The sequence below is a fragment of the Dermacentor albipictus genome, unplaced genomic scaffold (genome assembly GCF_038994185.2).
Source record: "Dermacentor albipictus isolate Rhodes 1998 colony unplaced genomic scaffold, USDA_Dalb.pri_finalv2 scaffold_13, whole genome shotgun sequence".
Classification (NCBI taxonomy): domain Eukaryota; kingdom Metazoa; phylum Arthropoda; class Arachnida; order Ixodida; family Ixodidae; genus Dermacentor; species Dermacentor albipictus.
This window is the reverse complement of record NW_027225567.1, coordinates 3653613-3675503: the sequence shown is the minus strand read 5'-3', so window position 1 is coordinate 3675503 and position 21891 is coordinate 3653613. Positions and strand designations below refer to the sequence as shown.

The 21891-nt window shown below is 52.8% G+C and overlaps 1 protein-coding gene across 3 annotated transcripts in view; it reads left to right on the top strand.

Annotated features, from left to right (window-relative positions):
- Positions 1–21891, top strand: part of Cip4 (formin-binding protein 1-like Cip4) — a 318199-nt gene that overhangs the window by 133597 nt on the left and 162711 nt on the right. For 2 of the 3 annotated variants that reach the window (XM_065445619.2, XM_065445617.2), the window contains exon 1: positions 5639–6172. The exons of the other annotated variant lie outside the window; for it this stretch is intronic. In XM_065445619.2, the coding sequence (XP_065301691.1) occupies positions 5945–6172 (228 nt within the window). In that variant the 5' untranslated portion in view covers positions 5639–5944. Of the gene's footprint in view, positions 1–5638; positions 6173–21891 lie in introns of those variants that run through there. 3 annotated transcript variants of the gene reach the window in all.

Genomic DNA, 21891 nt, shown 5'->3' with positions numbered 1-21891 from the left:
TAGTTTTCACTCTACCCATCGCCGATTCCACGTCTTCATAAAAGCTTTCGACTTCCTGGTCATCATGACTGCATGTAGGGGCATAGACTTGTACCTCTTATTAAGTTTCACAACAAGACATGCCACCCTCTCGTTAAGGCTATAGAATTCCTGTGTGTTACCATCTATCTTCTTATTAATCAGGAATCCGACTCCTAGTTCTCGTCTCTCCGCTAAGCCCCGGTAGCACAGGACGTGCCCCCTTTTTAGCGCTGTATATATGCTTCTTTCGGCCTCCTAACTTGACTGAGCCCTATTATATCCCATTTATTGCCCTCTAATAGCACTGCTAGACTCGCCTCAATAGATCACGTTCTAGCGTTAAACGTTGCCAGGTTCGTATTCCAGTGGCGGCCTGTCCTGAGCCAGGGATTCTTAGCACCCTCTGCTGTGTCGCAGGTCTGACCGCCGCCGTGGTCAGTTCCTTCGCAGCTGCTGGGGACTGGGCCGGGGTTTGATAGTTGTGTTCATATAGGAGGTTGTGAGTTGTGACCAAGTACTGCACCAGGGCGGCCAATCCTGCTCTGGTGAGGGAGTGTGTTACCGGTTCTGGTCACCGGGATCAGGCCACACTCCCGGCCTGTTTATGCAATTTTATCAACACGCGGATTTTTTTTTAATCCGGTGGAAAATTGCGCGGCATTGGGATTCGAACCACGGACCTCTTGCACGCGAGGCGGGTGTTCTACGTCTGCGCCACCGCTGCACCGCTGGTAGGTTTTAATCGACGCGCAATTGTTCGGATGCTTTGCGACCCGCTCTGTGCACATTTTTCCTCCGAAATACTTTCACAACTTCGTTCGTTTATATTGCTGCGTACACATTTATCGTCTTCGTTGCAACGTGCACGTGCGGCAGCCGCACTTGCTGTCGCACCCGTTGTCTTTGCGGAAAAGCGGGCGCGAAGCGCGGCTATAGCGCGGGGGCGGAAGAATACACTAGAGAAATATAGCTATTTGTGACGCGTTACCGCGATACGTGACATATTCGGCACACTGTGCATGTACGTCTTATACCGCTGACTGTCGCGCAGGTTACCGTGATTGCGCAACATGGCAGCGCCCAGAAGAGCTTGGACCGGCCATCACGATCCGAATTCACACTTGCTACTTTCTGTTGATGTTTCTTGACGGCAAGAAATAATTGATGTAATCGAGCATCCCTTTATTCCAATCTCGCGCTGAAGACAAAGTCCTAGCGATGTTTTATCGTTATAGTGTTTTGACGTTGCTAGAGAGAGGCGGCACCGAGCCGGGAAAATTTTATTTTTTTGTCCAGCAGATGGCGCCACAGTATTAAAGTTCGTGATGCGGTGGCGATGGGGCGGCAGTCTGAAAGCTTAATTCATCACTGCATCAAGAATAGTGTTCTACGCTCAAACCCGCAACGCTAAAACGTTGATCTCTCGGCGTGTGATTTGCTGTTCCGCTAAGTGACGCATGCGCAGGGAATCTGTATCTTACCGTAGTAACGTGTCTCGTATCATGCCGAGATAAAACTAATAATAATAATATTTGGGGTTTTACGTGCCAAAACCACTTTCTGATTATGAGGCACGCCGTAGTGGAGGACTCCGGAAATTTTGACCACCTGGGGTTCTTTAACGTGCACCTAAATCTAAGTACACGGGTGTTTTCGCATTTCGCCCCCATCGAGATAAAACTCTCCACTATGAAACAGCGACGCGATAACATGTTGGACCGACTTTTCTTAGCTTCAGTTTTGTTACGTAAGGCTCCATGCTCCCCCTTAGTTCATTTCTTCCATAGGGCGGCAACCGCTGGTTCCTGGATCCTCTCCAATTCTTCGCTTCTTCACAACTTTTATTCTTTAAATTAGCGCACAAGCAATAATACCTTTCTTTCTCCCAAAAAAAAACAAAAAAAAACCCAATAGAAAGCGGCAGCATAGGTCGAGTTGTGTAATTTGCGTGGTCCCCACAAGCTCGTGCGCGCATGTCGCGCTCCTAGGGGACGGCTATCTGTACGTCGAAAGTGGTGGCAGCGTCGATCGCCGCCTCTTACTGAAGCCGCCGTTCTGCCACTTCCTTATAACTTTGTAATGATGGATTCGTTCGATTGCATAATTTTATCTTCCTTTCTTTAGCACGGCTTATATTAGCTGTGCAAAATAAACTAGGCTGGACGCAGGAAAAAAGGGAAACCCACAGCCACAAGAGCAGGTGCCTCTGGCTTGTATGTGTGGCTGCCCCTTTTCTAGCATCGTGTATACTTTTAAGAAAGCGAGTACTAAAGTAACAGTTGCCAACTAGTTTCGGTTCTTGTCCTTGCTAAACATGTCGATTTAGTGGGTGATTTAGTGGTGCTGCTCTTCAAGATTCTTTTTTCCTTGCCTTTCTGCTTTCTTTACGAACCCTGGCAAGCATTTGTAGCTGGGGTCTTGCTCCAGAATTTGGGAATACTGTAGTGGTCCGTACGTGCCTGTTAGGTTCGCTTTACCACGATGGGTAATCTCCCTTGCCATGGCGATCCGATATTGGCAAGCTGTCAGTTTCTAGTGCACATTGTGTTTCTTTTCGCTTGCTCGAGAGTCTAAATTAGTGTTTGCCCACTTTAAAACGTGAAGTTGCTGTATGCTACTTCATTAATGGATGAAACTTGCTACCATGTTTCGCACGGCGACGTTATGCCGGAAAGTCCGCTTAACGTTTCTGGTGAAGGTTGCGCGCCGAGAGTCACGTGATTTTGTCGCTCCGTTTGCATAGGCTCCGTACAGCCCTTTCACGCGGGCTCATCGTGAGCGCAGGATGTGCGTTGTCCGTGCTGCTGAAACTGAGAGTTTTTGTATGGCAAAAGACGGAACTTTCGTGTAATGCGGAAAGGGGGAGAAATTGTTATGAGAAAGTAAAACAAAAGTAGGGTTAGGGGAAGGTGGTAGGGTTGGCGAGTTCGAGGAAGTGCCGCAGAGAGGCTAGGTGTCAAGTTCGGCACCGCAGCGCGAGCTGTGCAGTGTATGTGGTCCGTCCCCATTAGGACTTGAGCGCTTAAACTCGGGGTGAATGGTCGCCGCATCTGCTGACCACTTTGCATCGCTCAGCGCCCATCAGAGAGAGGGCTCACTTTCTGGCGCGAGCCACCGCAATCGCGCGCGAACGCGGATGCATGCAAATGAGCCGCGCACAGTGGGAGGCCTCGAACTAGGCCAAGTCCGATAGCGGCGGTGAGTTTTTATACCCCGAGTTTCACTCGACGTCGTGTACGCTCGGCCCTTCCTCGGCCCGTTTGGTTCGCGCGCCCCCTATTCGCTTTCTCTCGCCCTTGTGCGCTTGCGAAGAAGCAGGCACGTAGCGCCGATGACCGTGCTCGTCGTCTTATGTGGAAGGCTTGTTGCATGGTGCATGAGGGGCGTTGTGCGCGTGCATCGAACAGCGAAGCGTTGGCCTCCACCCCTGTTCGGGGTTAGCCGGCCTGACGGAGCAGTTTAGGCTCACGGAGCGTGGAGTCTGACGACCCGCTTTTGCCGTGCCGCGCCGAGGGATGGCGGTGGGGGCGTGTACCACGGCAGCTGCGAAGCGTGCTCCGGCACCGTGGCCGCCGTTCCTTGCGTTTGCTGGGTGGCGAGAGGTGGAGAAAAGGGGAGGGAGTGGTGACACGCACGGTGGTGCGCGGCGGCAGCGAACCATGCCCCCCTGCAGTTGGCCTGTGGAAGCTGAGACCCGAGAGGGCGACCCTCGAAGGTCCCGAATGCGACATTCGGAGGCCAACTAGGTCTCTCCCAAGAACGTTTTTGCGTACGCATCACAGGTGATCTCAGTCATCTCCTTGAAGAGAGAGAGACGCCGCCGTGTGCGACTCCCCGTTGCGTCGCGTCTGGCGAGTCATCTCGCGCCCTGGTCTCTCAGAGTAGCCCCGCATCGGCTGTGCCCGTCTTCTCCAAAGCGCATCCCGCCGACATCACGCGCGGCACCAGGGGAAGCGAGGCAGTCTCGGCCGGCACGCACGCGTTTCGTTGGGCCGCCCATCCGTGAACGGCCGGAGTTGTCCGGCCGGTCTCCTCCCGGGCCTCCCTCCTCGAGGCTTTCCTTCTCGCTCTCTGTACCTCCCTCTGTCTCCCGTAGCCGGCTCTCGTCTCCGGCGTCGCTTCCTCCTCCCCGGGGCTGCTTCCTCCTCGTCTTCGGCCGCCACAACAACAGCGTCCTTAGCGTACGCGAGCGTGGCCCGCTTGCTGCCAGCGCGCGACCATCTTCAGACCATCGCGTAGACGCCGCGGCGCGCGTTGGTGTGCCTGTTGTGTGTGTGCCGTGCGCGTGTCGTTTCTTCTTTTTTCCTCCGGTCCGTCTCTGTCGACGGCGATCATCGAGGCAGATTTCTAGTTTGGCTATTCAGTCGTGAGTGCGTTGAACGCGGCACGGACTGCGGATTTTTCTTTTGTGTGGTAGTCGACCGCCGTGCGGGTGAAGAGAAGTTACGTATCGACGCGCGGTTGATATCCGTGATCTTCACGTGCTCTCTCGGTGTGAAAGGACATTCCGACGACACGTCTAACTATAGTACAACGCTGTGCTGTGGGCACCACGTTTGGTTTCGCGACTGTCAACGAAACGTCATCGATTGGTGCCCTTCCCCCTCTTGTTTTCGTGCGCCCACCGTGTGGGCCGTCTTCCGTTCCACGTACAATCGCCGGCGACTGCATGCAGGGATACAATAGGCCTGTGCGTCGGCCAGGAGGATAAGTGGTGACTTGCGTAGCTACCCAGCGCATCCCGCATCTGCAAGTTGTCTGCTTTACTTCCCGCGCGCGCGGCTGTGCTATATTTGGGCGAGCGGCTTTTTTCCTTTCCCCAAGTTGTTTGAGAGGGAGCAGCGGGGGGAGCCTGGGCATCTAGGCTCCAGGCCCGTTGTGGTGCGCATACATACGATCCGGCCTCTTCTGCATCGCCCTTCGAGTTCGGCGTCCTCGCTGTGCTAACGAAGCTTGCTAGAATCCGTGGACCCTGGTTCTCAACGCGCCTGCATCGCCGTAGCTGCCTGCTTTGTTCCTCAACTGTGCCGCAGGGTGGCGTAACTAAGAAGAGGAAGAGAACCTGGTCGTTTCCGATCTACGTCGTCTATAATCTCCTTTATCCCGCGCACCCGTCTCTTTCTCCCACTTCCCTCCACCCGTGAGTCGCAAGATCTCGAGTGGCACGCGATTCCGGAGTGCCTGGAAGGCCTCAACGGCATCGTGGACTGCGGTCCTCACCCCACCCCCACGTGACCCCGCCCCCTCGCTGTCTTGGTGCCCATCACTGCCGCCAGCCGAGCTGTGTATGGGCGCGTGTCGTTCTTGAGACAGCGCAGTGCTGCCGGCTGCTCTGGTTACCGGCCATGGTCGCATGAATCGGCAGCCGCTGTAGTAGCGTCCGACGCTCGTCTGGCAGCATCTGCGCCTGGCTGGTGTGTTGCGGGGAAGAAGTCGGCAGCTTCGATTTGAAATTGTGCGAACATTGCGAGTGACCGCCTTTTGTCGGTGGCGCTGGTGAATCGTCATCGTTTGAATAGGAATTATACTTGCAAGACCCCGCGGCCGCCCGAAAGCGCCGGATTTGGCATCGCGACAGTCGCGTCGTATTATTCCGCGGCGTTTCGGATACGCGAAGCGAGCAAACGACGGTGCAGCCACGACGGAAACGTTGTCAGAGTGCCTCCTGCGAAAGGATTCTGCGCGGTCGTCCTGGAACTGTAGCAGCGCACCCTCGTCGTGGACATTGTACTCGGTCGTGCCGTGCACGCAGCACTCTTGAGGGGAGAGCTGGTGGGGCTCCCAAGCAGCAGCTGCCGTGTTTTCTTACGCGCGCGCTCCCCGTTCCATAGTGGCTCCGTCTGCTGCCGCCCCGGCCGCCTCCTTCTACACGCTCCGTTCTCGCCGGGGTCCCCTACGTGGACTGAGCCGCGAGCGGTGCCCCATGTGTTCCTCGTGGAGCGCGGGCGCCGCCGAGCCGGCCCGGGCCAAGTGCCGCCTCGTGCTCAGCTACGTTGGCACATTGCGGCGCCGACCGCGCATCCCTTCGGCGTCGCCCCGCTACTGGGCCGAGCAGCATCATCAGCAGCAGCACGATGAGGACGTCCGCATCTATCGACGCCCTTGGGGGACCGCCAACGGCAACAGCCACCACCACCACCTCCGCTGCCGAGTACGTGGCTTCGCCTCTTTTTCTCTTTTCCCGCTCAATCACTCCCAAAGGGATCGCGAAGCGGCTTCAAAATCGAATCTGGTTATTAGTGGTACACCGTCGTTAAGTCAACAGACATCTTCGTTTTGATATATTGCATTTAAATGTATATACATATGTAGGTCGTGTCCTGGGACGGGTGATACTTTCCGAGCGTCATCGTGTCCCAATGCCACAAGCTGTGTGTTTTTGTCGGCTACTTCAGCGTTACCGAATAGTCCTTTCGATCCTCGTGGGGAAAAAAAAAATCGTTGAGGCGTGATTCACATGTTGAGCCACTGGTGCTCTCGGAAGGGCGTGTATGCGCGGTCGTACGACTGATGCACGCGCGATGCTAACGCGCGCGCCTGCATGCCGGTCCAGACGACTGTCGCTGTACTCCAGTTCCTGCACCTTATCTGTTATACATTTTTTCACTCGAATGTGCAAGAGCGTCACGGTGCGTGGCGCTTCCAAGTGCTACCGTGTCTCACCCCTTCTGCTGCATTTTGTGCCGCACCAGTCGCGCGCCACGCCCCGTCTTCTCTGCCCCCGTTTCGGCTGTGCAAAAGGAAGGAAACGTTGCGCTTCTACGTTACGTCTGCCCGCGTTACTTGCTGTTTAGTGTGTCTGCATCTGGGCTGCCTCCCCCCCCCCCCCCGCGATGAAGAAACAAATGGCTGAATCGCCGGCCTTGGCGGCGGCCGCATTTCGATCGGGGCGAAATGCATGAAACGCCCGCGTCCCGTGCATTGGGGGCATTTTAACGATCCCCCGGTGGTTATAATTAATCCGGAGTCCCCCCACTACGCCGTGCCTCATCACATAATGGGTTTGGCGCATAAAACCTCAGTTAACCCCTGTAACAGCGCTCGCAGGTTAATATAAAATATTATACGCGGGTTCAGCCGTTGATTATAACGTAACCGACGCGCAGTGGATGTGGCGGTTTGCTGCTGAACACGAGGTCGCAAGTTCGATTCCAGACTTCGCTGGCCACATTCCGTCGGCTCTGCTAAAGGGAAAGAAAAAAAAAGTTCTCCCTCAGTTACATTGCGGCGCATATTGGGGAATCCCACATGGTCAAAATTAACCCCAAACAGGGCATTCATTCCTCATAGCCCACTCGTACAGCTTTGAGCCGTATATCCCGATACATTTGTTCACGGACGTATTTTCCGTTTTAGTTCGAACCCTCTTCGAAAATTAAATGTGCGCATATGTATAAATATAGTGTGTGTGTGTGTGTGTGTGTGTGTGTGTGTGTGTGTGTGTGTGTGTGTGTGTGTGTGTGTGTGTGTGTGTGTGTGTGTGTGTGTGTGTGTGTGTGTGTGTGTGTGTGTGTGTGTGTGTGTGTGTGTGTGTGTGTGTGTGTGTGTGTGTGTGTGTGTGTGGAGGATGAAACCCTACAGTCGTTGTAGGGTTTTGGGCCTAATTCGTAACACCTGGGGTTCGTTGATGTATGTACAGAGAGTTTACGTACGCGTGTTTTTTTGCGCCTCGCCGACGGGAATCGAACCTCCGCGCTCGACCGAACACCGCATCAGCTGGGGTGATCGCGGCCGGCCACCATATTCGGGGTCGGCTAAGTTCGCTCGTAGCGCGAAATTCGGTGCGATAGGCCGCAGAACTCTGCAGTTATGGAAACTTCTGCCTTTCCTATTTGACGGAATAGGATCTGGCTGGTGTAGGCCGTGCTGCTGCCGTTTCGCGGAAGGTGAATGCATCTCGTTTGGCCCCGTACGTGCTTTGCTGTCTCGCTGAGTCCGAGGTCACACGTCCGAATGCGGCCGTGGGAGACCGCTTTTGATCGGGTCTTGATACGTGGACGTGTTCTTCTATATAATTTATAGCGACAGTGTGTATGTGCTGTGGCCGAGGTTTCCCCGTACCTGCGCCTAATATCCGCTGTGCCCCATTCCTGGGGCGATGAGGCAGTGATATGGATCAGTCTTCGACGCCGATAAGCATAAGCTTTTGATCGTATATTTTAAATGCCTTTTCCCAGTGATATTTCTTGGTCAGAGACCTACTACTTTCCATGGCTGAAAGTGTCGCTGTATCGTCTGTAGTTTGGAGACCTCGTGGTCACCGCTAGCAACCAGAGTACCTGGCACGCGATGCAAACTTTATTGAAGTTGGTTTGACGGTGATCGTACTTATGCAGCAACCAATCGCTGCAGTTTGCTGTTTATTGCGAAGGCAATTGAGTTTCCTTTAGTTTACCTCCTAAGCAGTTCGTATACAGTATATGCAGAGAAAGGAAGGGGGTGCAAGTTCTTGGCGTTCGGAAGGGCACTCGAACCGTTCCCAGTCACGTTAACAGTATTTCGAATGTTTACAGTGTGCGTAGGTCTTCGATGCGCACGCTAGTTGCATGCGTGTACAGTGATCACGCTTTTAGCTCAAGGCCAGCCATCAACGAGGAAAAGAAAACGGCTGTGCCTTTGTTGTGGAGGTTCCCGCTCTCGCGCCGCTTTCTTTTTTTTTTCTCATTTTTTTTTTATCGTCCGCACAATGGGAGTCGCATGCGCCGTGTACCCATCGAGATGCGCACAGCCAGTGCCGTAATGATTCGCAGGTCCTCTCTCGATGCGTATCGGACACAATGGCTTTTCTTCGAGTGTGCGCGCTAACGCCCAGTCGCCGACACCGCGCGTGCATCGGGGGGAGAGGACTAACCGATGTTGCGTCGTGGTCGTCTAGCCTTGCGCGTCCGTTTGGTTTACCGCGGCAGCGCGACCCACAGACGGGCGTGTGTTAAAAGGCCGCTCTGCAGTCGTAGTTGCTCTGCAGTCGTAGTAGAAAAGTTGCCGCTCTGCAGCAACTTTTCTTTTTGTGGCGCCGCGTGATGAACAAGGTCTCGCTACATCGGTGCTTATTCGTTTTTGCGAAGCCAGCGTTACTTTTGGCTGTTTCGATAAAATTCTCGTTTCGATAAATTCTCGCGATTCTCGTTCGTGCTATTGCGGCCATCTCCGATGGGAAAGCGGCTCCCCGCATTAAAAAAAAGCACGGTTTTCTTCCGAGGGGGGGGGGGGGGGGGGGTTCGTTATTTGCGCTGGTGATACTAGTAGAAAGGTGTTCCTTAATAAAAAAAAAATGTGTACATATATTAAAATGCAACCCCTATAGCTTTTTCCGGCGAGCTGCCTATATACTTTAGGATGTAGTGTGAGGATGTGGTTTAATTACAACCACGTATTTATTTATTTTTTGAGAAATCTAGCACGAGCGGTCTTGATTGCACCCCGATCGCAAAGTGCTCATAAGTCGAACGCGGCCTCTACTTGGTTCTCAGCCCAAATCACCGAGCGTTGGCGAGGTGGTAAGCCGTGAGTTTCATCCTCTATCTTCATAAAGTTCACATCTTTCGGAACAAAAGCGTGATATTCGTATTCACATGGTTCTAATGGTGCGTACTGGTGAAGGGAATTTATTTCTTCGTTTATTCATTCATTTAGTTATTCTTCTGCGCCTTGTGAAATACACTATGTAAGTTACCTCACTGGCATATTAGGGGTCGACAAAGCTTGTCCCTGGCACGTCTTTTCTGCTTCCGTGAAAATGCAGTGAATGGTTGCGATTATCGCTATGCTGCAGCTGAACTACCTTCAGCCGCCCAACAACGGTCTCCTTTGTCGGCTGGACCTTTTGCGCAGGTGCTATAACCTGATTCCGGTTGAACTAGTGGCTACAAATATGCCGAAGGAGACAGCGGGCAAAAGATAGAACGTGCACGTGACTCGATCTAAGTTTATGCCACAACAACGCACTGTATACAGAAGCGACAAGGTCAGGTTAGAGTGAACTCGGCTGTATATTGGTCATATGATGTCATACAATTCTCGCGCACTGTGTGGCGTACTTCGTTCGAGTCTGGCCGCTTGTCCTGTGCTGACCTCAAGTTTGCCTGTTGTTTCCTCTGTGCACTAATAGTAACGGACGTCTCAGCTTTTTATATGCGCATGGTCTGCGGCGCACCGGACAATTTGCGAACAGTGATTTCTGGGCGATACTCGAATTGCCCCGCTTAAAGTATTTCACTTTCCGATCCGAATTAAGCGAAAACTCTCTCCTACGTGCACCTGAACGACAAAAGGCACACAAATACAGTGCAACAAGATGGTAAGTCGGGCTCGTTGTTTTGTGTTGGTCAAGTACCTGTTCATTACTCACAGGGGGAAAAAAATCGCTCTGGATTTTTTGGCACTGAATCTCGTGAACTGGCAGCAACTCAATGTTTTAAGCAGCGTATGATTCCTCAGACTTCTCAATTTACAATTATGATTCGCTTTGATGTGGCCGCATATTATTTCAACCCAACTTTTGTGCCACCGAGGCAGGGGATATGCAGCAGGCAGGAGCACCGAGGCCTATACATGAACATTTGTGAAACATCGAGCCATATTTATCTGCGGCATAAAGTCAGCAGATTACGTAATTAGCATAGCTGACACTCTCATTTCTGAGAACAGTTTTGTTGTTTATCTCGGTGTCGAATATTTCCTGCAGAACATTTTTACAGGAATAATAGGTTAACGGGCTACCGGATTACGGCATGCTGGCAATGCGAATCCTTTCGGCGCCTTCTCGGGGAGGTCGCGATTCTCGTTCGTGCTATTGGGGCCATCTCCGATGGGAAAGCGGCTCCCCGAATTCTTAATGAAGCTTGGTTGATTACTATATGTCGCTATCGGGCTGTCCGGTGGTCATCTTTGTCCTCGTTCTGTTTTGGCGCTTTCTGCAGTCTAGCTGCCCTGCTGTTTGACGCCGCGAAGAATCGCAGCGTTGCACCAATAAACTTAATTGTAGTCTATTTAGGGTCTTAATTTCTGCCACGTTCAGTTGCATAATCTCGGTGCCAATCACTGCAGGTTATTATTACGGCGACATTAGTTTAAACCTCCAAATTGGCTTTGCTGTGTCTGTCATGGCGACGTTGTCAGGTCGCCACACGCACGCACTTGCGCGCACACATGAAAAGAAGAAACACGTTTGCTGAACACTGCCACTGGGGATCCGCGAACTCGGACGTACCCCTGCAGCAATGCGCGTTGGTAGCTGGACGCGCTTGCCACTTCACTGTCGCGCAGTTGGTTCAGATTTTGCGTGACACACAGGCTCGGAGAATGGTGGCGTCTGTACGTGTGTTCTAAACGGCGTAACAGGCAAAACTGTTGTGGACCATAGGACGGCGTTCTTGAGAAGATGGCTCGGTGTCCGCTGGGAAAGTCTGATGCTGTCTGAGTGAATGATTTTGGAGCCGGGGGAGTCAGACCTGGTATTTCTTTCTTTCTTTCTTTCTTTCTTTCTTTCTTTCTTTCTTTCTTTCTTTCTTTCTTTCTTTCTTTCTTTCTTTCTTTCTTTCTTTCTTTCTTTCTTTCTTTCCACCAACGTTGCGAAGAGAGACAAGCTTCTATTTCTATAACGTGGGTAGCACGTCCCGCGTGCCTTTATTTATTGGCAGTATTTTATTTTTCCCTGTTGGGTTACACGCCTGCCGATATGGTCGGCCGCAAGCTGCTGTTGCGCGGACACATATTGAGTGGGCGAGGAGAGGTCCCGGGGACCATCTCGGGTGCCGAGCGGCCGCGAAGAAAACGCCGACGAGAAATAGCGCCATGTATACATACATACAAAGGGAAACAAAAAAACGGACGGCGGCCGGTCAGTGTGTTCTTGCAGGGAGCCGCCGATCGAGGAAGTCGACGGCGGTTGCATCTGCCGCCACACTGCGCGCGCGGCATTCCGATTGCGTGCACGGCGTCGACGGCGATGGCCCATATGCGTGCGTGCGCTGCAAGAGCGTTTGGTTCCTCGTCGGCTTCCTTCGGTGCCAGCTTGGACTGTCTGTCTCTCCCACGTGGCGCGTATATACCGCATTCACTCGAAACTAGACCGGCGCCCGAAATTCCAAAGGTCAGCGAAAAAGAAAAAAAAAAATTCGTCGAATGTATGCCGAACGAAAACACGCATTTGGTTGTAGATGTAGAACCTTGTGATTTACTAGGACGTACCCACTCTAGGTTATTGCTAGGAATCGGCTAGCTTAACCTAAAGTGTGAAATAAGAGCTCAACATCGGTTGTTTTCGACGCTCGTCCCGAGCATGTGCAATATTCGCTCGTCGTCGTCTTCATCAACATCGATTGCATTGTTCGCCAGCGATGTTGAAATCATCGCTGACCGTCGCTAACGGCAAGACGATATATGTTCAATCGAAACACCTGCAATCGGGGGCTCGTGAGATATGACGGCGTGCCGACAGACCTCTGAGGTAATATTCCAGTGAGAGTATTGGAATAGAAAGGCCTGGAACATTGGGGCATCGAGGTGACTTGTTATTGTTGGGTAGTTGCGGCTAAACCGCATCCTCGAATCTAAGTCAACCCCCGATTTCCGTACATATGCTATTAAAAAAATGTATCTACCTATACATTCGAACATAGTTAAATCGCGCAGAGTATTATATTAATATGTATACCGCGTGTCCCAGCTACCGTTATAGCCAGCGCGTACAACTGCAGAAACGAGACACACAGGGCGCCGACTTCCGTGTTGGAAGCCAGCGCTCTCTGTCTGTGGTCCGACTGGCCTGAATTTACGTTTTATGGAACTTACATTCGAGTAAATACGGCACTGCGCACAGCGTCGGCCGAGTCGCGTCGGCCGCCTTTTGCGTGCGCGCTCCTAAAAATGGGGACGCATCGCGTTCACGCGCGCGGGGCTACATCCGTGCGCATGTATGGCAAGGCGCCTGGCATCCTCTACTCTTTCCCATCGGTGTTTCGTACCCATTTTTGGGAGATAGGCATGTCTCTCCCAAGGGTCACTATGGTCTTCTGCCGGTGCCTTGACGTTCGCGCGAGAAGCAAGCAATCGAACAAGGAAATTAAATATTGTTACGTGTGGAAAGACAGACGAAAGCGGCTATTTACAGGCTGTTTACACTGGAGCCAGACAGCCAGGCCGACTCTCGCTCGTGCCAAGGGCACCGACTAACTTCATGGTCGCTCTCGCGGCGGCTCGTCTCTTGATCCTCGCTCGATGATATGGTAATAATATTGAGATACGTGAGAGACGTTATACCCCCGAAGGCAGCTTTCAGCCGTGTTTTTCCGCGTCTTGATCGCGGAATCGCAGCTGTCCTCGTGGCCCGCTGAGTGTGCTGCTGCCCGTTGTTAGTACGGGACCTTTTCCTGAGCCTCCTTCGAGTTCCCCAGACCACATCGAAGCGCGTCACACCTAATTAAGGAGCGCGGAAGCACATCTACCACGTTCCCGAGGCGCGGCACGTCCAAACAAGTTGGCGTCCCCCCCCCCCCCCCCTCGTGCGCCGCATGTGGAGCTATTCACTGCTTGACTCTTCCCGAAAGTATAGCGGGAGCCTGGCACGGTTCCAGGCAACGTGGGTCCCGAGCAAAGCTGCTTTGCAGCTCTGAAAGGTCGCTCGAAGACAATCCGTCTCCCCCCATCCGCCTATGGTGACGGCGCTTGCAAGCGGCGAGGCAACGACGACCGTAATGCACCGTGAAGCCCTGGGAACAATCCCCCCGTCCGCCTTTGTGACGGCAGTTACAGACCAGGAAGGCAATACCGCAGACAAGTAATCCCTCGTACAATTGGAGCCCAAGGAGCGACCCTATGCGCCGGTTGTGACTTACATTGGCCGAAAATGACGCCACCTGAGCGGGCTCGCCGATTGGCTGAACGTGACTTCGAGACACCGAAGGGGTTAAAAGCCAGAGACCGGGAGCAGCAAGGGAGCATTCCTTCATTCATCTCTTTCGAGCTTCTTGCCACGGGCCGCAGCGTCCGAGTTGCTTGCTGCCGGCCCGTAATGACTCTAAGACTGTTAGTTTCTTTGTACTCTCACTGTAAATAATGTAAATAAAGCTCCAGTTTTCTTAAAGTCCTCCTCAACCTCGGCCAACTCCCGCACCCAACGGCAAGGTCCAATACCTGGAGGGCAGCAATTGGGATTGCCCTTGTAAGGGTTTGAGGACGATCCCACCGCTGTTACCCGATGTGAGATTTGTCGGACGATCCCACCGCTGGCATACAGTTGTAGGAGTTGTTGGACGATCTCGCCGCTGCCACCATTTGTAAGGGTTGAAGGTCGTAGAGAGGAACTTCGGAGGAACTAGGTGAACAGGGTTTATTTACAGTATTTACAGTTTATACAAGAGATACATCCGACAGTCTATGCGTGGCTCCCAAATGGATCACGCTAGACGAGCATACAGCACGCACCTTACGAGCACGCAGCTCACAAGTACATTGACGAGCACACACTAGCAGCCGACAACAGCCGCTTATAACCACTTCGTGTTCCCTAGATCCTTAGGTGGGGCAAAAACGTTCGTCCAGGCATCGTAAACAAGCCGCCTCTCTGCGGGACGGTTTACACACACGCACTTCCGCACATAAACTTCTTTGCGCGAGGTTCACGGTCCGGAGCCGACGTCAGACGGACTTCGTAGAACTCGGGGCTTGTGTCAGGAAAGGTGCCTTTTTCCCCGAGCTTCCCCCCTCAGCGTGGCCGTCGTGGTGTCCGTTCTCTTGCTTCCCCGTAGCCAGGTGGTCACGCCCGACCCCAGCCGGCGCCTCTAAATTCCAGAGCTGCCGTAGTCCGCAGTTCTCTGAAGTTCATGGTTGGTTAGCGCTGTCCTCGCTGGTTCTCTGTAGGGCGCCCCCACCGCGGGTCGATCGAAGCCGCGTGAAGCGGGTTTAAATAGCTTTGCAGAGCAGTACCCCGGCAGGCCGATCCTAACACCCTCCAGATCCAACACCGTACGAAGCGAACGTGTAGGCTCCGCTGCATTCTGTAGGGTTTGGAGGACGGGCTTCGGGATGAAAACCCAAACTTGGGAGGAATTTATTCTACATTATTTACAAGAGGGGTGAGCGTCAATTAACAGACGTACAGACATTACGGGCCGGCAGCAACTCGGACGCTGCGGCCCGCGGCAAGAAGTTCGAGAGAGGTGAATCAGGGAGTCAGGGCATATCCCAGAATCTGTTCAGGTCTCTCTGGAAGGCTTCTTATAAGCCCTTCGAGCACTGCAAGTCACGTCATGTTTGACCAATGGGAGAGTCCACTCCGATGACGCCACTTGCAACCAATGGTAGGCGCCCGTGTCGCGGGGCACACCTGTCGGGGCTCTCTGCGGTCTTGCCACGCAGACGGGCAATCACTTCTAGGCCGGAGAAGGAGGGGGGCTGCACCTGCTCCATTGTCCGACGCCCACCTGCAAATCCCGGCGACTCGGCTCCGCAGCGGTGGCAACAGCCTTCTTCAAAGACGAAGGGGGTCGATTGCGCTCCATTGTCCCAGGCCCCCTTCTAATCCCGGCGACGCACGAACTTGTTGCCTTAAACTTGTTTGCTCGGCCGCTTCTCTGGAATGCGCTTTCCTGCTCCTGCATTCCTCAATTAGCTGTGCTGCCACTCGAAGCGGTTTGGGGAACTCGAAGTAGCCTCAGGAACCAGCTCCATATCTAACAGCTCGTCCTCGCCCCGGTTGTTCTGAATGGCCGGTGAACTCAATTCGCTGGCCAGGAGGAACGCTGAAAGAAGCTGCAGGGTACTGGGGTCGAGCCTCGTTTGACAACCCTCGGGATCCTGGACCCTGGAAAACATACGTCAAACAAACCAAACAACACAGCGCTGCCCCACGTGTAAGCGCAGGCTCTTCACCCCTGACTCGCCAGGCTATTACTGAGTCAAAATCAACCCTGATCATTTAGTTCCCCAATTTTGACAAAACAATTGTAACCACCTTTCCAAACAGCCATGCATTTCTCCTTGATTGCCGACAAGACCAGAGCACTATTGTTGTTGCAAAACAAAAGGGTCGTTGAGGATGCAAACAACAAATGAAAACAGCCGAACATAACATAAGTGGCCTAACTACACGAACAGCATGTTTCCAATCTATCGCAGTGGCGTACTTATCACACGTATTGGTGCCACTGAACAATCTGGTCAACCTCACAAGTACGTAATCACAAGCGCACTAGCCTTGTGGTCACTAAACTAAACGCGTACTTGCGTTGTAGGCAAACTTTTCACTTACGCTTACTCACGTTTCTTCCCTGAAAGTCCTACAGGACACGTGACATAAACGAACAATTAAACTCGCGGGACTTACACACTCCGCAGAACTCTTAAAATGATGCGTCTTCTACTAACTCTTTCCACGCACGTTCACTAAAGAAGTCAGAATACGGCTGCCCTCAAACACACACTAGCAACCCAGTCATAAAGTCTGCTTCCTTCCGTCCACACAGGACACGCGCTAATGGAACTAAGAACGCATCTCAGTGCAACTCATGCACTCACTGAAAACCTACGCGCTTAACCTTACAAAATTCAAAAACACTTAAAGAAGGTTCAATAACACACACGCGCGTTACGATAGGCCTTTCAACAATAACCTTGACCCTCAGGTTACTCACACACACACACAAAAAAGAAAGCCTATTTACTTATTAATGAGCATCTCGCGAGACTACATGTTTACTTAAAACGCATCTTTCAAACCTCGAGCTTCTCAAACGAAACACTAACAGAGCTCATACCTTACACATTGAAAGAAATCCTAGTCTCAAATCGCGAAAACTTTCAGATGCTCAAAAATAAAAAACAAAACACTTCATTTCTACGGAAGGGCTCTTCGCCTCCCTTTCCACACGCTTATGTCTGACTCATACTCTGAGCCGTCCTCGCGGTGGTCGCGGCTTGAAAGCTACTCTGGCTGCCGAGAGACAACAAAAGGGCTGACTAACTATCAGCTCCCCCAAGACGTTACGGTCTACTGCCAATTTGCGTGCCCGCGCCCCGCTTTCAACACAAACTCGATTGACCGCGTCGCCACTCCCCACCTGGTCTCGTCCTGCCACCTTGCGTTTCTTCGAACTGCACGCTGAGCTGTGAAAAGAACTACGGAACGACGAGGAGCTTAACTGCCTCGTGCCCTTTGTCCGCGTCCGTGCAGAACATTCTTCGCGGTCCCCCTTTGACCTGTGGCTCGAACGTTCTGGATGCGTCAACATCGTCCTAGACGACCGCACCTTCTTCCTCGCGCCCTGCCCTTTTGGGTTTCTCGCCATCTTTGGCGGCGCTACATTAATTACCGACTTTCGGTCTTTACCGCGCTTCTTTTTCCGGCGCTTTCTCTTTGCACTCGCTTTCATGTCGCCTTCTCGTGCCTCGTGCTGGCCGGTACACGTTTCGTCGGCCCGGATCGGTCTCTTACCCGCACAGTCTAATTGATTTTCATTTAAATCAACATCCTCTCTGCCTCGACTGGCGGACAGCCCAACCGACTCTGGCACAATGCAGCAGGCTTTACTCGAGCTAGACAACTCGCACTCTTGCGAACTGCCCTCTACTACATTGCCCAGCGCACGCTGTGCATCGGCACACAGCCCGTCGGTATCGATCGCTGTCTCACGCGCACAGTCCGAATGATTAATAACTGAATCATCCCTCTCTAGGCTACCTAGACTGGCGGAGAGCCGCACCGATCCCTGAACAATGCAGTTCTCTCGTGAGCTACGGAGCTCGCCACCCCGAGAATTACCCTCAACTGCATCGCCCAGCTCGCACTTAACTTCTGCACGCACATCTGGCTCTACATGGGTGCTCCCTTCTGTCTGGTCAGCAGTACCCTTTTCTTCGCTAGCAACCTCGCTAACCTTACTAGCGACGCACACACGCGGTAACTGTGCCAATTTGTTCGCAGCTGGCCTAGCTGTCTCCACAGTCATCTGTTGGCACAGCACCTCGTCGCTCTCACTCTGGCCTTTAACGGCCTCTATTGCCACTAAGGCATCGTTAGCAGCTAGCCTTTTCCCTTTTCTTATGAATCTGCAGCTAATCTCACAGGCACTACTCTTCTCGTCGGCTTTTGGCGAAAGTCCGCTAGACACTTCCTCATTCTTTCGCTCTGTACTTCCAACAGAATTCTCAGACAGCCGTTGTCTCTGTGCCATTAACTGATCACAATACTGTATCTCTTTGATCAGTGCTGCCTTCTCTCTCTCATACTTTTCCTCTCGCTCACGTTCGCGTTCATTCTCACGTCCGTGACGCTCACACCTAAGAGTAAGTTCTTGAAGCTCCTGCTTCCGTTCATTCTCGCGTTCTTCACGCTGACGCTCACTCCTAAGCTCACGACGCTCTCGCAAACGTACACGACGCACACGCTCCCGTGGCTCCTGTATCACTTCCCAAGCAAGCTCAATGCTTTTGTCATCGTTGCCACTATCTTCAATCGCCTTTATGATAGCTGGCGTTTCCATCCGTTCGTCCGCCTCAACTCCCAAATCGTCGCACACCAACAACAAGTCTAACCTCGTCAACCTTCTAAGATCCATGGCAGCTGCCCCGACAGGTGGTTAAAACTGTTTTCCTTAATTAATTTGTGCAAACACACAATGCAACAAATTCCCGATTCCCAGAACTATCAAAATTGAACACACAACCTTTGAGTCTGGCGAATCATAAGGAAAAAAACCACGCGCTCACTTACGGTTGCAGCACCCTGCCATCCGGTTCGTTCGTCCGCTGTTCCCGGTTCCTTCCGGACTCCCTGGGTCGAAGGCTCGCTCCTTCTTCGATACTCCCAGTCTCTTCGGACCTCTTTCGACGAAGGCTCTCTCTTCTTCGCTCTTCCCGGTTCCTTAGGATCTCTCTCGACGAAGGTTGATCCGTAGCGCTGCCACCAGCTGATGCGTTCGGAGGCGATCCTACCGCTGCCAACCAGATGTAGGGGTTGGAGGACGGGACGTCGGGATGGAAACCCAAGAACTTGGGAGGGATTTATTCTACATTATATACAGGAGAGGTGAGCGTCAATTAACATTCGTGCAGACATTACGGGCCGGCAGCAACTCGGACGCTGCGGCCCGCGGCAAGAAGTTCGAGAGAGGTGAATCAGGGAGTCAGGGCATATCCCAGAATCTGTTCAGGTCTCTCTGGAAGGCTTCTTATAAGCCCTTCGAGCACTGCAAGTCACGTCATGTTTGACCAATGGGAGAGTCCACTCCGATGACGCCACTTGCAACCAATGGTAGGCGCCCGTGTCGCGGGGCACACCTGTCGGGGCTCTCTGCGGTCTTGCCACGCAGACGGGCAATCACTTCTAGGCCGGAGAAGGAGGGGGGCTGCACCTGCTCCATTGTCCGACGCCCACCTGCAAATCCCGGCGACTCGGCTCCGCAGCGGTGGCAACAGCCTTCTTCAAAGACGAAGGGGGTCGATTGCGCTCCATTGTCCCAGGCCCCCTTCTAATCCCGGCGACGCACGAACTTGTTGCCTTAAACTTGTTTGCTCGGCCGCTTCTCTGGAATGCGCTTTCCTGCTCCTGCATTCCTCAATTAGCTGTGCTGCCACTCGAAGCGGTTTGGGGAACTCGAAGTAGCCTCAGGAACCAGCTCCATATCTAACAATTCCTAAAAGAAACAGTAGGCGTGGTGCTATGGAGTTGGACCTCCTTGCGTGCGAAGATGCTCCTCTATTTTCGTTATCAGTTCACAACAGCCGAGTTGGACCAGAGGAGGAGGTGTTGCCCTTCGCAGCCCATCACCTCTTCGAAGCTAAATCATGCTGTTAAATGTTTCGTAATGAAAAACGGCAGAATGCAAGACCGTATACATTGGGGCGGACCTCGTGTTCACACCGTTTTAAGAGTTCGCTGCGTCGACGCATACGATTGCGGAGTCGTGACACTTTATTTTTGCTGGAGTCTGGAGAGCAGATACTTGCGGAGGAGTGTTTTTCCGGCTTCGAAGCATCCAATTTATTTCAACAGTGTGGAGCTGTAAGAAACTAGCCTCAAAGACTTCTGCTCTCGTCGGTGCACACCTCAAGCACCGTGTTGATGACGGATAGCAACGCCCGAGTCTCTTCGAAGCTTTTCCGTGTAAAAGGCGCCGATTCCTCTCCCGTTCTCAGCAGCTTCACGCTGATATATGCCGAGAGCGCGCGTCTCTAAACTTGAAAGGACGTGTATTATTAATTTATTTTGGCTCCGCGGCGCTGCATCCGAGATCCCGTTTTAATAGCCACGTCGTGAGCTGTGGAGTGTAATAATATATTTCCTAACCAGCTGTATGAGCTGTTAATTATCTGACGACGAGCTTTCCTTTCTATATAGTTGCGGGAAACTAGACAGGCAACCCGAGGCACGTTGGTGCGTCGGCGCGCGACGGCGAAAGTTCTGGTAATGAAGCGTTGAAATTGGTTAGAACCTGAAAAGGCGCTCCACTCGTTTAGTTTCGTCACTACGCCTCGCTTCAACTGACGTCGCCATCTTAAAAAGCCGGTCAAGTCGCGCGTATGCTCTCCTTTTCTGATGTCGCTAAACGCGGCCAGCTGCTGGCGCCAAGAAAAAGCGTGAACGTTTGGGCGAGGGAGTGGCGTTTCGTTGGGGCTTCGTCCGTGACGCGGCGAGTCCTCGCTCACCTTCCCAGCGTTGCATCTCACATTGTTGTCGCGTGCACGCCGTGCAACAGTGCAAGCGAAGGGGTATATGCTGTGTGTGTGGTGGGGGGGGGAGGGGGGGAGGGCAGGATATGTTAGTCTTCGTCTACCTCGATTCAGAGCAACGCACATTCGCGCGGGGCTGGGGGAACGCCACAGCGCTTTCTTGGATGTGCATATGCGGCTCAAACTGTAGCCCGTGCATAATCGGTTCGGCGTATCTCTCGCGGCGCGCTGCACTGCGGGATGATCATACATCCGGCACAAGCACTCCAAAGATGTGGAGGGAGGAGGCGTGCTTTAATGGTGGTGTCTGGTTGGCGCGCTCGGCTTCATCCCGTCCGCGGGGCACGTGTGCTTGACTTTTCTGCCGCTCCATAATTCAATTTCTCTCTCCCTCCGCCTTTTCCTTTCTTTGTTTCTTTTCCCGCAGCCTTGCTCTCGCGATTCCATCGTCCTTTTCTAGACTTCATGTCGAGCGTTCTGTGACCGAGTGACGACGACGAAGTTGTCTCGAGTGTGAGCCCGACGGGCCAGACGTAGTGTACCGCTCGAGGCGCGTGTCCAATTCGTTCGCAGCGCCCTTACGTCGCTGTCTGCGTGCGCGCTGTCGCGCTTGCGAGGCGCCATTTTAGTGCTGCACGGGGAAAAAAAAGTGCGAGTTGGAAGAGAGGAAAAGGGCAGGCAGAAATGCCATGGTGTTGTATATGCGGCCGCAGACTCAGCGTGGTGCGTTCCGACTTTCGAGTGTCGTTTCGAGTGTTCAAAGAAAAAAAAATCTTATCCGATTCGTTGCGTGTATATATACGCACACGAAACCGCTCATGGTACTATACCGCGTGATGTCACCTTGTTCGAATCGGCCGTCCGACGCGATAATCGACTGGTATAATATATAAGTTCCTTTCTGTCTCTTTGGTGGGTGGGTGTGTGTGTGTGTGTTTGTGCGTTTGTCCTCCTTGTGGATCACTTTTGTGCGCGCCTGTCTCCGACTGCCTTCTTCACCCGGCCGCCTCTTTTCTTTCTCGTAGGGGATGGGTGGGGTAGGGGATTCTTTGTCGTCGCCGCAAACCTACTTCCGGCCTTTGTCCTTGCTTTTTCTGTGGGAAAGCAAAGTAGAGGGGGAGGACGAGCGCAAGAAATAGCATCACTGTCGTGGTCTTGGAAAGAAAAGTATGTGTGGAAGACAGCTTCATATCATATCTGCGT